This window comes from Candidozyma pseudohaemuli (assembly GCF_003013735.1).
Source record: "Candidozyma pseudohaemuli strain B12108 chromosome Unknown scaffold00010, whole genome shotgun sequence".
Classification (NCBI taxonomy): domain Eukaryota; kingdom Fungi; phylum Ascomycota; class Pichiomycetes; order Serinales; family Metschnikowiaceae; genus Candidozyma; species Candidozyma pseudohaemuli.
In genome coordinates, this window is record NW_020194444.1 from 302,969 (window position 1) to 315,538 (window position 12,570).

Consider the following 12,570-nt stretch of genomic DNA (forward strand, 5'->3'; position numbering starts at 1 on the left):
ATAGAAGTGTTTAATGAGAAAAGTGCACCACATATCGCCAATAATGTCCAGCTGAAGAATCCATGACGCCTTTAGATCAAACACAAGCGACATGAGTGGACCAGAGAAGTAAAACAGCCATTCTTGAGTTTATTTCATTCGTTTCAAAAACTGTTCAAATGGGAAATTCAGCATCTACATCATCAATTGACACCCACACTCCACAAACCGTAAATGAGCTACCAATTAGCCTCCATCCAAACAAAATGACCACATCCCGCCTAGGGCACCCCATCCATCGCAATTTGCTCGATACGGAAATACATCAACATGTACCGAAAAAACACCCCTACCGGCGCTGCAATGGAAGCTCTAATTATAACCCAAATAGCCCGCGTGGCAGCGGTATTTGTAAACATCCCGATCCACTTCTCGAAAAACGTCCTGAAAAGAACAAAACCGCTACAATGCGAATGGGACCGTTTGTTTGTGTTGACCGAATCGAGGGTAAATAGAGAAGGTTTGACGTGCTGTCACATTACGTCAGCGTGCCGAAGCGACCGATCCTGAGGCATTAAGGCCTGAGGCCCATTGACCGTATTAGGCCACATCGAGCCAAAACGGATAGATTATCAAAAATTCAACTTTTCGATTTCTACCGATGTTTATCAATTCTTAAAGATACGACTATTATGAAGATTTGCTGAAATTCATCTTCACTGTTCTCCCTTTACTACTCTCGCACCCATGGACTAAGTGCCTCAGAATAAGCCGAACCGATCAATCCAAAAGATGACCTGAGCCGCTCATCCGTGGAAACGAAGCCGCAATATGTGCCCGAAACGGAAGCCGAAGTGCTCCCATGGTGTTCTCGGAATTCAACGGAATCCCCGGCCCCTCCCTCCCCATCCTCATACACCATATACCATATACCGAATGGTACAGTAAACGGTAGACACAAAACCCCAAAAAGCCCATAAACACCAATAACGTCAATTGCCAACGTCAATTACCAACGTAGCAAGTTTCACCAAATAACCACCTCTTCCACGTACTCTTCCAATAACTCCCATCGGCTCAATGCTTAAACCTCGCGGCGCCGCAACCAACGCCGCAATGCCTCCACCATGCACCGTCCCATTAACCTTTACGTCATGCCAAAAAACCCACACCACAATTTTTGCCAAACCAACCCTGCCATTTTCCGGCCCCTGCTCCTCCGCCCGTGCTGCCCCGCCAAAAGCCCGCAAAAAGCCCCCACCAGCCACAGCAAACCCACCCTGCCCCGCCACAACAGCCTCGGAATCGTCGGAGTTTCCCCGAGCCCGGCGCTTCTGGGCCCTGGCATTTTGCAACGGTTGCGGCGGGGCGCTGTCACACAATCACACCCTGCTCCATTGAGCAGCAGCGTTGCTCGATTCGGACGGAGCTGCTTGGCGGGTATTGAGGATCGTTTGCGGTGGATTGCAGCCAATTTCGCAGCCAAGGAGGGTAGCGATGAAGAAGATTATGGGGTACTGAACCAGCGAAGGGAGCTACGCCATCAAGGATTGGCCCACTCGCTTAGTTTCCAAAAATTACCCTGGGCTTCTTTTTGGCCCCGCCCGCTTCGGCCCATGCACCGTGGAGCAATGACCGCAACCAATTGGACCCCACCGGAGCCTTATATACGGCCGAGGCGGCATGAATCCTGGCAAAGCCAAAAATGAAGTTGTGGACGGTTTCGCTTTGTCTGGCCGTGGCACTCTCTGCTGCCGTGCCCAGCCTGCTTCCCAACTCGACGTTTGTGGAAAACCTCATCCAGGCCAATGCCACTGGCGACGACAATTCCACCAAAAGCTTTCCGGAATCGTGGACGTGGGGCGTTTCGCAATTGCCTAATGTGCTTAACAAGTCGTCCGTGGACGCTAACGAGGAGGCTTCGGGATACCAGTTGTTGAATGTATCGAGATCCTCCAGAGGCCTCTCGGGATTCCTCCGTTTGCAGAAGGAAACCGACCTCTACGGCTTTGACTACGACGTTTTGAAGCTTGAGGTTGAATATCAGCTGGAGTCCAGGCTTCTGGTGCACATTGAGCCTAGGAACCTCACCGATGTCTACAAGCTTTCGTCCGATTTGGTGCCTGAACCCGAGGCCTCCAACTCCACTTCTTTTAATTCTGACCTCGTTTTCCGCCACTCCGCCGTCAACGAGCTGTTCTGGTTCGAGGTGGTCCGCAAACTGAACGCAGACGTGCTCTTTTCCACCAAAGGCAACCCGCTCGTCTTTTCCAACCAGTTCGTGCAATTCAACACCTCTCTTCCCGAGGGCCACGTAATTACCGGTTTGGGCGAGGCCGTCAAGGGTTTCACGAATCCGCCTGGCACCGTCAGAACGCTCTATGCCAACGACGCCGCTAATCCAGTAGACGGCAACATCTACGGCGTCCATCCGTTCTACATCGACCAGAGATACGCCAATTTGAGCGAAACAAACGCCCACCAGGGCCCCGTCAACGAAACCCGCTATCCCGGCGTGCAATGGGGCAATCTGACGAACCTGACGCTCGGAAACTCCACCGTCTCAAATCTGAGCTTCTACGAGGACTTTACACCGCTCAACAAGTCGTACACACACGGCGTCTGGTGGAGGTCTCTGGCGCCCCAGGAGGTCGTCATTGAAGAGGAGGCTCTTACGTGGAGAGCGCTCAATGGTGTAATTGACCTCTACTTCTTCGCAGGCCCTACTCCCAAGGATGTGATCCAGCAGTACGTCACGGAAGTTGGAAAACCGGCTCTCCAGCCGTATTGGGCCTTGGGATACCACCAGTCACGCTGGGGGTACTCTTCTGTGGATGATTTGCAGGGTGTAGTGGACCAATTCGCCGGTGCTGATCTCCAGCTTGAAACCATCTGGACCGACTTGGACTACATGGCAGCGTTCAAGGACTTCACCAACGACCCCGTCAAGTACCCACTTGACAAGTTCCAAAGCTTCCTTGCAGACTTGCACGACGGCGACCAGAAGTACATTCCCTTAGTGGATGCTGCTATATACTACCCCAACCCTACCAACCAAACCGACAACAACTACACGGTTTTCCACGACGGCGTCGAAAAAGACGTTTTTTTGAAGAACCCGGACGGCTCCCTCTACATCGGCGCCGTGTGGCCGGGCTACACTGTGTTCCCTGACTTCCTCGCTAACAGTACGTACGAATGGTGGAAGGACGCTTTGGAGGACTGGCGGGACGAGATCGAGTACGACGGAATCTGGCTCGACATGAACGAGGCCTCTTCGTTCTGCGTGGGCTCGTGTGGATCCGGAAACGTCCAGGACAATCCCGTTCTGGCGCCTTTTGAGTACGGAGGGTTGCAAAAACAGTTCCCTGAGGGATTCGCCAAATCCAACGCCACGGAGTACAAGCAGTTTTTGCAGGTTCTCTCCTACAACCAGACGGGCTGGAACGCCCTGATCGTGCTGAACTCCACGGCCTCCAATGGCTCCAATTCCTCGGTCTTCCTCAACTTCAAGCAAGACGGAAAAGGCAACATCAACTACCCACCTTACGTGCTCAACAACGCCCAGGAGGGCCACGATCTTGCCGCTCATGCCGTTTCGCCAAACGCCACCCATGCCGACGGCTCCGTCGAATACGATATCCACAATTTGTACGGCTATCTCCAGACCAACGCTACCTACCATGCCCTCACCGAAATCCAGCCCAAAAAGCGTCCCTTCATCATCTCCAGATCGACCTTTTCCGGCCTGGGCGCCTATGCGGGCCACTGGGGCGGCGACAACTGGTCCAACTTCACGTACGCTTACTACTCGATACCTCAGGCGCTCACCTTGGGTCTTTCGGGTATTCCTTTCTTTGGCGTGGACGTCTGCGGCTTCAACGGCAACGCCGACTTGGAATTGTGCTCCCGCTGGATGCAATTGGGTGCTTTTTTCCCGTTCTACCGGAACCACAACGTCTTGGGCGCCATAGACCAGGAACCCTATGTGTGGGCGGATGTGCTTGAGCACTCCAAGATCACCATGGACATCCGGTACCTGCTTTTGCCGTACTACTACACTTTGCTCAAGGAGGCTTCTGAAACCGGTGTTCCCGTTCTTAGGGCCCTTTCGTGGGAGTTCCCAGACGACCCTGCTCTTTCTGACGCAGACAGGCAGTTTTTCGTAGGAGACGCCCTTTTGGTGACCCCAGTTCTCCAGCCAAACGTTTCTGAAGTTGATGGTGTCTTCCCCGGCGCCAACGTCACCGACCTCTACTACGACTGGTACACCTACGAGCAGGTGAACGTCACAGACGGCAAAAACGAGACCTTGGACGCTCCACTCGGCCACATTCCGCTCCATATCCGTGGAGGCCACATTATTCCGCTCCAGGATCCCGGCTACACCACGGCAGAGTCGAGAAATAATTCCTGGACGCTTCTTGTGCCGTTGGGCATCGAGGGTACGGCCCTGGGGTCTTTGTACTCGGATGACGGAATCTCGTACCCTGTGGGCAACTCGACCACGGTGGAATTTGTGGCTGGCGATGGTGTTCTTACTTCTTCTGCTTACGGTGATTACGAGATCGAGCAGCCCTTGGCGTCGGTGGTGATTTTGGGTGTGGACGAGGAGCCTTCGTCTGTGAGATTCAACAACCAGACCGTGAGCTTTGACTATTACAATAAGACCGTGGAGGTGCTTGACTTGGAGGAGTACACTGATAAAGGTGCTTTCCAGAAGGACTTCCGTCTCTCGTGGGAGTAGACCAGGCGTGAGCCAACATTTATACCCTGTTTATCTGTTTAGTAACGATTGATTTAGATGCTAGTTTAGGCATTGATTTAGATGAGGAGGTGTAGAAGTAGGCAATGGGGAGTGGTTTGGAGAGGTGTTGAGAAAAATAAGGAAGGTTTTAAAATATTTTGAATTTAATTGTATTGTGATGTATTCTTGAGTTTTGTGAAATATGAATTGATGATTGATTTGTAGGTGTATGAAGTGTTAGGCCTTGGGGAAGTAGTTTTGAGGGTTCAGGCAATATTGGTTTAGGAAAATCTTGCAATTGTTTTAATTTTCATTGTATTCTGGTGTTTTCTTATGTTTGGTGAAATGTGAAAGTGAAGATGGTTGATTTGGAGGCGGTTCTGGGGAAAGGTGCATTCAGAATCAACCTTACGGAATGATCTCAGCGTTCAGATTGAAATCTGTTACTCGAGTATTGTGAAAAAAAAAAGGGGAACAGAGATTATGAATACAGAAACGGAACAATAGTATGATTTATTGTGACGAGTATCTTGAATTGATTTGACTAATTGCATGTACCCAAAGCTTATGACGTTACTCTCAATTACTGAGTGCCACTGGCGAAAAAAGCGTTCATGTTTCCTCCTCGAATGCATTACATAATTTGTAGGGTGAGGAGGAGCTTAGATGGTGAAAATGAAGGACATGTACTGGGCTGATACAAGGCATGGCAATAATCCAGCTAGTATTACAAATCAAAACTGAGTCCCTCATACTCAAAGATGGCGAAAACAGCGAAAAAATGAAAAATCTTAAGGTTTAAGATAGTCCAGTGCAAGAGATACCATGGGATGGAGATGGAAGGCTTGTGATGGTGGAAAGATTATGGCTCAAAGCCTTAACCAAAAGATTTATAATCTATTCGAGCACAAAGTTAGCATCTTATTCAGTAGCATATTATCAAGATTATATCAGTTTGGGCTTTAGTTGTGGTTTATGAAATGTAGAGGGCTTCCTAAGATTGCCTGAAAGTGACGTCTCACAATAGCAGAACAGACCCAGGGACTCTAGAACCGCAAGGAATGCTTGAATTTGAGTTTCCAGTTAAACTTGCCATAAACAGCAATTCCAAAAAATATGCCATTTATAATTCCAAAAAAGATGCCATTTTTCAAATATCGAGGTCTTCTCACCTTCCTGTTACGCCATATATAACCTGTAGTCTGGAGTTCCACACTGCCCTACATCAAAACCTACATTTTTCAACCCTAAAATATTTCATTCAACACTACAACTATCATTTATCAAGTTTCGTTCATTTCAAAAAAAAAAAAAGAAATCCACCATCCCTCCATCCCCATATCACCATTCCTGCTCACTACATCTCAATCGCACATCAACAACATGTTACGTCGTCCAGCTACAACCATCAAACTCACTCCAGAGGACGTGCTAGAATATGACGATTCGGTGGCAGAACAAAAGTCACAGAATGAAACGCAAATCGATCTGCATCAGGAGGATAAAACCGTTCCTACCATCACATTCAAAGAACCATCTTTGGCGGGAAGAAACGAAAGACTAGGCGTGGGCCAGTAGCTACAACGTGTATAGGTCATGCTGGGGGCGGGGCAGCGTGCCACCTCGCCAATAATATACAAGGTTATGGGATGCTGATGCTATTTTCTTCTCAAGGAGTCTCTGTTGAGCCAGCTGCTCTTGCTTTCAACCACCTTGGGGTCGGCCTTGGGCACCGATTTTTTGGTCAGCCCAAACAGCTGCACTTGCACGTGCACGGGGCCTTTCTTGATCGCCAGCGTCCGCTGCTGCTTGAGCTGCTTGAGCTTCTCCAACTTGGCCTTCTTTCTCATCTCGGCGTACTCGTTCTCGAGATCCTCTGTTCTCATGTGCTTGCCCTGGGGCTGCTCCGGCGTAGAGCTGACCTCCTGAAGAAGCTCTTCCGGAAGCAAGTCAGGCAATTCCTGCGACGCCACGAGCTCTTCGAGACGCTTCTTCTTTTCCTGCTGCTGCTGTTGGTATACGAGATCCTGCTCTTTTCTCTTTTGCTTTTCCTGCTTGCGTCTTTCCTGTTCTAGCTTTTCCTGCTCTTTTTGCTGTTTGAGCGTCTTGGCCTTGGATGCTGAGATCGACTCTTCCTCTGGAGCCTCGTCTGAGTCGGAATCGGACTCGCTCTCCTCGGGCTCTGACTCGGATTTGTCGACTGTAATGGGCTCATGGTTCTCGGGAAGCTCACCGTCATCGGTGAACTTAATTTTCTTAGAAGCCTGACGGGTCACTGGCGCCATTCTCCTGGGTATCTTGTTCCACTTTCTGAGATAGGCATCTCATCGTGGGTATTTTTCGGTAGTGTCGCGCACATATCAGCTGTAATCACGGCACGAGCGTATTGACACCTTTTTGCATCCATGTGGTCTTCGTCGGGTCGTTTCTGATTAACTTGACGATTTCTTTATTCATGAGGAGGTTGCTTGAGCCCTTGTGTATATCGAGGCCATCGAGGATGAGCTCGTCCAAATGTAGGGTCTTGGGGTTGGATGGCTGCGAACTGGAAAAGTTGAGCAAGTTCATGATACCAATTCCATTGATTTTTTGGCAAAATGAGAGGTCAAGTTTCTTGAGCTTGATGTTATCGTAGCCGCATGCATTGGCTAGATCGTTGTGGAGAAGCTTCATCGAGAGGTTGTCAATGTCCATTTCGTTCAAGTAAAGCGTTTGGAGGTGTGGTGCGATTTGAAACACCAGGGAAAACTCAAGAACCTCGTGGCCAGTGACAAACTGATCACGGCGGAAGAAAACGAAGCGGGATTTGCCCAAATTTAGCGATGAAAGCTTGAATCCTGCGTTCGCAATCGTAAGTAGTTTGAGGAGGCCTTTTGATGACAAGGACGAGCCATAGATGTCCAAGTGCTCTAGTTCAGACAAGCATGGCAAGGAGTCCTCCTCAACATCGTTCAAATTTGAGTGTCTCAGTTCGCCCTCCTCTCTGATGGTAAGACGTTTGAGTTTGAATTTTGCCTCAAATAGTTGCAAAAGCCTCAAGAGGGTCCTTATCGGAAGCTGCTCATTCTTTTCCAAGTATAGGTTTTCGAGCTGGTCACAGCAACAAATGAACTCCCCGAACTCATGCGTTAAGTTTTTGAAATTGACACCAACAAACGTCAACCTAGTGAGAGCTGGGAACCGGAGTTTCAAAAGCTGCGGCTGCGCAAGTGGCCTTATGATAATGTAAGATTCCTGATTGATATAGGAGAGACCTTTGAGTGACTCCAGCGAGGTAGTGGCACTCAGCTCTTGAAGAAACTTTTTGTAAATATCGGATGTCGGTGTCAAAGTATCGTATGGAATATTTGCCACTTCATCGGCCACAACAAGGTCCAATTCGGTGAGCTGTGGGTATAAATGTAATAGGAGCTGAGGATTCACCAAGGGCCTGTTAATCACGAATCTCAACTTCTCGATTGTGCTGAGATTTTCAAGCTTCCACTTGCATTTCTCCAATTTGTTCAAGAGAAGCTGCCAGCTGAAGTCTCTGTTCACAATCTCCAACTTTCGAAGCTTGAGAGTTTCGTCAGACACGATGTTTTCTAGAATGCGTCCGAGATGGATGGCGTCATAAGTCGACCAGAGCTTTACTGAGCAGACAGATTTCTGGTAGGAGTACTGAGACACCTTTTTCATGAGCTTTAAGCCGCCAAAGTACTCTGGAGCGGTTCCTCGGTGGCGGAGAGAGAAGATGTCGCTGTACAAACTGGGCATTGATGTCAAGAGAGCATACCAGTCTTTGCAGACCAAATGCGAGCGAAGCAAGCTTCTGACGGGAAGATACAGAAAAATCTGCTCAATTAAGTCCACAGGTAGACGTTCAAGCGGGTCCGAAGATGATTTTGGAATATGTCTTGGTTCAAGTGCCTGTGGCGCTGACGAGGAGCGTGGAAGAGGCAACATCTCGTCGAGTTTACGCTGGAGACCCGATGCAGAAAAGCTCTTTGCTTTCTTTATGCTATCCTCAGGGGTAGGTTTCTTTAAAGACGCCTCAGAAGCCAGCCGTTTCCGTTTGAGTTGTCGGTTGAGCTCGCCATACTTGGTCCTGAGCTGGTTAAGCAAGTTCTGAGAAATCGGCACGTCGTGCTTCTCTAGCGCCCGGTCGATAGTGTAAATGCCCCTTTGAAGCGCCTTGTACGCGTCCACGTCCTTGCCCTCCTTGCCCCAGAGCTTAGCTGCTCTAAGGTATCCCTTCGGGTCCAAAGGGTCCAAAGTCATGGCCTTTTGGGCGTCTTTCAAGGCCCTAGGCAAATTGCCCAATTTCTCGTATGTAGCGGCTCTGTGATCCAACACAGAAAGGAGTCTGGGATGGCATGGGACCCCCATTAGCGGTCTAGGTGTGAGATTGTAGTACTTCCTGATTTTCGTGATTTCCGAAGGCAGCGTCTCCTGAAGATGCAGCACAAGCTCATTGAGCAAGCCGAGGCACCGACTGTAGTCTTTTTTCTTGAAGCGGGAGATGGCCGCCTCGATTCCGGCTTCGTAGGCCTCCTCGTCCTTCTCCATTAGACGCGTTGGTGTGGACTGGGTTGTGGAATTTTGGGAAATTGAAGGGGGATTCTGGCGGACTTATATAGTTTTTGGTTATGCGGGGTAACGGTCCAGGGAAACCCCAATCCTGGGATGTGGTGTGGGTTTGACGTAAAAGAAGGTGTAGTTGATATCGCACTATGGAGTACACGAGAAGGTGATGGTGGGGTGAAAGGTGATTTAGGAAAAGGGCTGATTTGGCGGTGGTTTGGGAAATTTACGTAAATATATGAACTACAATGTTTCTGGAAATTATGTGAAATCTATTTTGTTTGGTGATTTGGGGAATGGGTCTTTATTGGTATGTCTTCCCCATATATAACAGAGGTAGGTGTGGGTTCGATTATAGGGATATTTCGTTAACAGCTTGCTATGAATAACCTTGAATAATTTGATGCTATATTTTGATTTTCAAAGATGATGTGACTATTTTTTTCACTAATTGTTTACCAAATTTCACTCCGTTTACAGAGAGAGGTAAATGTCGTTTCGAGGTCCCAGTTTCGCAGCCAAAATGACGCAAGACATCTTCTTCAACAATTGCAAAGAAACCTTGAAAATTCCCTCAAATTGAAGACTTAGCTTTAAAGGTTCATATTCACTGTTAATTAGCTAAAAGTGAGTCGATTCTTTCGTTTTATTGAATCCAGCGCTTGCATGGATCTGACAACTATTTGGGAAACCCACAACCTAAATGTTTATTTTACAACCTTTTTAGAACTATTGTTTCACTCAAATTATAATGAGTTCTCGAATTACAAAGATCCTGGTGATTTTACTATAAAGTAATTTCAGTCCCTTTCATGCTATTTTTCCAGAACTCCATCATGTTACCTCATTCGCGTTATCTACCTCACCGATAACTGAGACCTACTCCATCATTCTCCACGAAATGCCATAAACACCCACACAAATACACACAAACCCACACAAATCCACACTGATTTTCACGTTTCCATGACTATTGAAAAAAGGCCCACCCGAAAGGGAAAAAACCGTTCCCCCAAACCTGTCAATCCACAGCCTCTGAATCGGGGAAAGAACCAAAAGACAACAAAGACGCCTGAACCACAGAGCGATGAAATCGAGTTTCCCACTGAATGGATTGCTACGTCACACAAACTGGTCGATCCGAATTTCAGCGATCCACACGAGAAACATCAGGACAATATGGATTATCTTCTAAGACAAGCCATGGTCGGTTACCAGGATGCCTCCTACTTTGTCCAAAACCAGGTGAAGCAAATCGTGATGCAAGGGGCGTCCAGGGAGACGGTGTGCTCGGAATTGAATGACCTTCCTCATAATAGCATAACCTACAAGATGGACGTGTCAAATGAGAGTGGGATGCTGGATTACGAGATGACAGCTATACTTCGTGAATTTGGCTGGCAGAACTATAGGGAGGCGAAGCTTAGGTGGAAGGAGCTACGACCAGACGATTTAGAGGCTTTCGAGAGACTCTCCTTAGAGCATCCCGAAAAGCCTGATCCAGAGACGCTTTCTGACAATGAGAGGCCAAATATTAAAGAGGAACTCAAAAAAACCGCTGAAGATGCGATTGTAAATGCGCTCATCGGCAACGCAAGGATCATTGGCTCTAAGGTCCACTTCCTGGGAGCGTTGGAAAGAAGTTGTATCAAATTGATCTATACCAGGTTGAGCGGAGAGGAAGCCAATGATGACTTTACTCCAGAAATTGATCAAGTCATAGAGACTCTTGTTCAGCTTCTACTTGACCAAAAATTCGTCGACCCCCAGGATGAGTCCAGACATTTCCTGTTGACCAAGAGCATCAAGCCTGAAAACTTCCTATGGATGGTTGTTCTCCATAAAAGACCATTTTCTCCCAAGCACTTCTTTAAAGATTTCTTTTTGCAACCGGCGGATACTGTCACTCTGTGGGAAGAGTTACCTCACCAAGATGATACAACGGAGTTTTGTTATTCCAACGTCCAGATCGACCTTGTTCTGGGAAAGATTCCTCCGAAAAGAGGAACAGTGGAGGTGTACCTCACCAATCTAAAATATAACAAAAAAGATTACAGAGACCAACAAATCTTTCTAGAGAAGTTTAAAGAAATCGTCAGAGCTTCACTGGTTAAACCTCGAGAGGGAGCGATCGAATATCTTATCGCAAGTGCTGCTGCGCATGAAAAGTATTACGGGGAATGCATCAAGGAATACTCATCTTATGCACCTAAAAGCATTGTTCCCGACGGTGAAGATATGTCTTGCTCAATTAAATTCTGCGCTAGATACTGCAGCATATGTTACACGACCGACCACTCGCTCTTGGAATGTGAGTTCAGGGGCTGCACTAAATGTGGCGACAAGAGTCACCCACGTCGGAAATGTCCTTCCAGACAAAAGGGTCTGAAGGTAAAAAATGGGAAGAAAAGCTAAGGTGGGGGTATATGGACGTTTGAGATGAGAGACGAGGGAACTCGCTACCAAAGATACCTAGACATTTGGGAAGCGAATCTGAAAATTATAGATTAGCATAATTTAGACAAAATTCCGAGTCACATATGGAATGTAGTCTTAGACTGTGGACATTTGATGCCTTCAATACTATGATTCTTCAATAAGTGGTTGTTGAACCCTAGGGTTCACTGACTTCTGATACTAGCTAAGAGCTTTTGGTTATTTTAGACACATTTATTGAATGTCAAAGATGACTGGAGTATTTTTTTTGATAATTGTTTGTCGTGTTTACATTGTTGAATGGTCGAGATAAATGTCGTGATAATGTGACACTTTCGCAGCCAAAAGCACGAGTGAGACATCGTCTTCAATAAGTGCATTGACTATTGATATACGCCAAGTTGATGAAACTGTAGGTATTTTCGACGACTCAAACGCGTTCCCGAATTTACCAGAATCACAGGAGAAGTAACCTCCGATTATACCATGGAACTTGGTGTATCTGATGAGCTCAATTCGAAAGCCAATAGCCCCATCGTAAATTCCTAGCGTTTTTATAAGTGAAGTTTGTAAAATTGAAAACAAAGCGCCACCAGGACTGTCTCAGAATTACGAATACGTTGAAAAATCAATTCAACAGTCCCTTTCCTAGAACCTCCTCATATCTCATATTCGCACTATCCCTACCTTGAAGACACTGGGGATCATATTCTCGTAAGTCTCAGCAATAATGTGAATTGTAATTACTTAAAAAACTTGTGTGTGTGAATAATCAAAGGAAGCAGAGACCATTGCAAAACCAAACCTCACAGAAGGTTCGACGGAGATTTATATTACTAGTCCCA

At 47.3% G+C, this 12,570-nt stretch overlaps 3 protein-coding genes across 3 annotated transcripts; 2 read left to right on the forward strand and 1 right to left on the reverse strand.

The window, feature by feature from the left end:
- Positions 1–1,684: 1,684 nt before the first annotated feature.
- C7M61_003769 (uncharacterized protein) lies at positions 1,685–6,304 on the forward strand (the record flags this gene model as incomplete). Its single annotated transcript, XM_024859104.1, has 2 exons — positions 1,685–4,709; positions 6,126–6,304. 2 exons carry the CDS (start codon positions 1,685–1,687, stop codon positions 6,302–6,304), a joined length of 3,204 nt encoding a protein of 1,067 aa, XP_024712778.1.
- An 80-nt stretch (positions 6,305–6,384) lies between these two features.
- On the reverse strand, positions 6,385–9,274 carry C7M61_003770 (uncharacterized protein; the record flags this gene model as incomplete). Its single annotated transcript, XM_024859105.1, has 2 exons — positions 6,385–7,049; positions 7,120–9,274. 2 exons carry the CDS (start codon positions 9,272–9,274, stop codon positions 6,385–6,387), a joined length of 2,820 nt encoding a protein of 939 aa, XP_024712779.1.
- Positions 9,275–10,492: 1,218 nt separating this feature from the next.
- C7M61_003771 (uncharacterized protein) lies at positions 10,493–11,366 on the forward strand (the record flags this gene model as incomplete). Its single annotated transcript, XM_024859106.1, has 2 exons — positions 10,493–11,305; positions 11,340–11,366. 2 exons carry the CDS (start codon positions 10,493–10,495, stop codon positions 11,364–11,366), a joined length of 840 nt encoding a protein of 279 aa, XP_024712780.1.
- Positions 11,367–12,570: the final 1,204 nt, after the last annotated feature.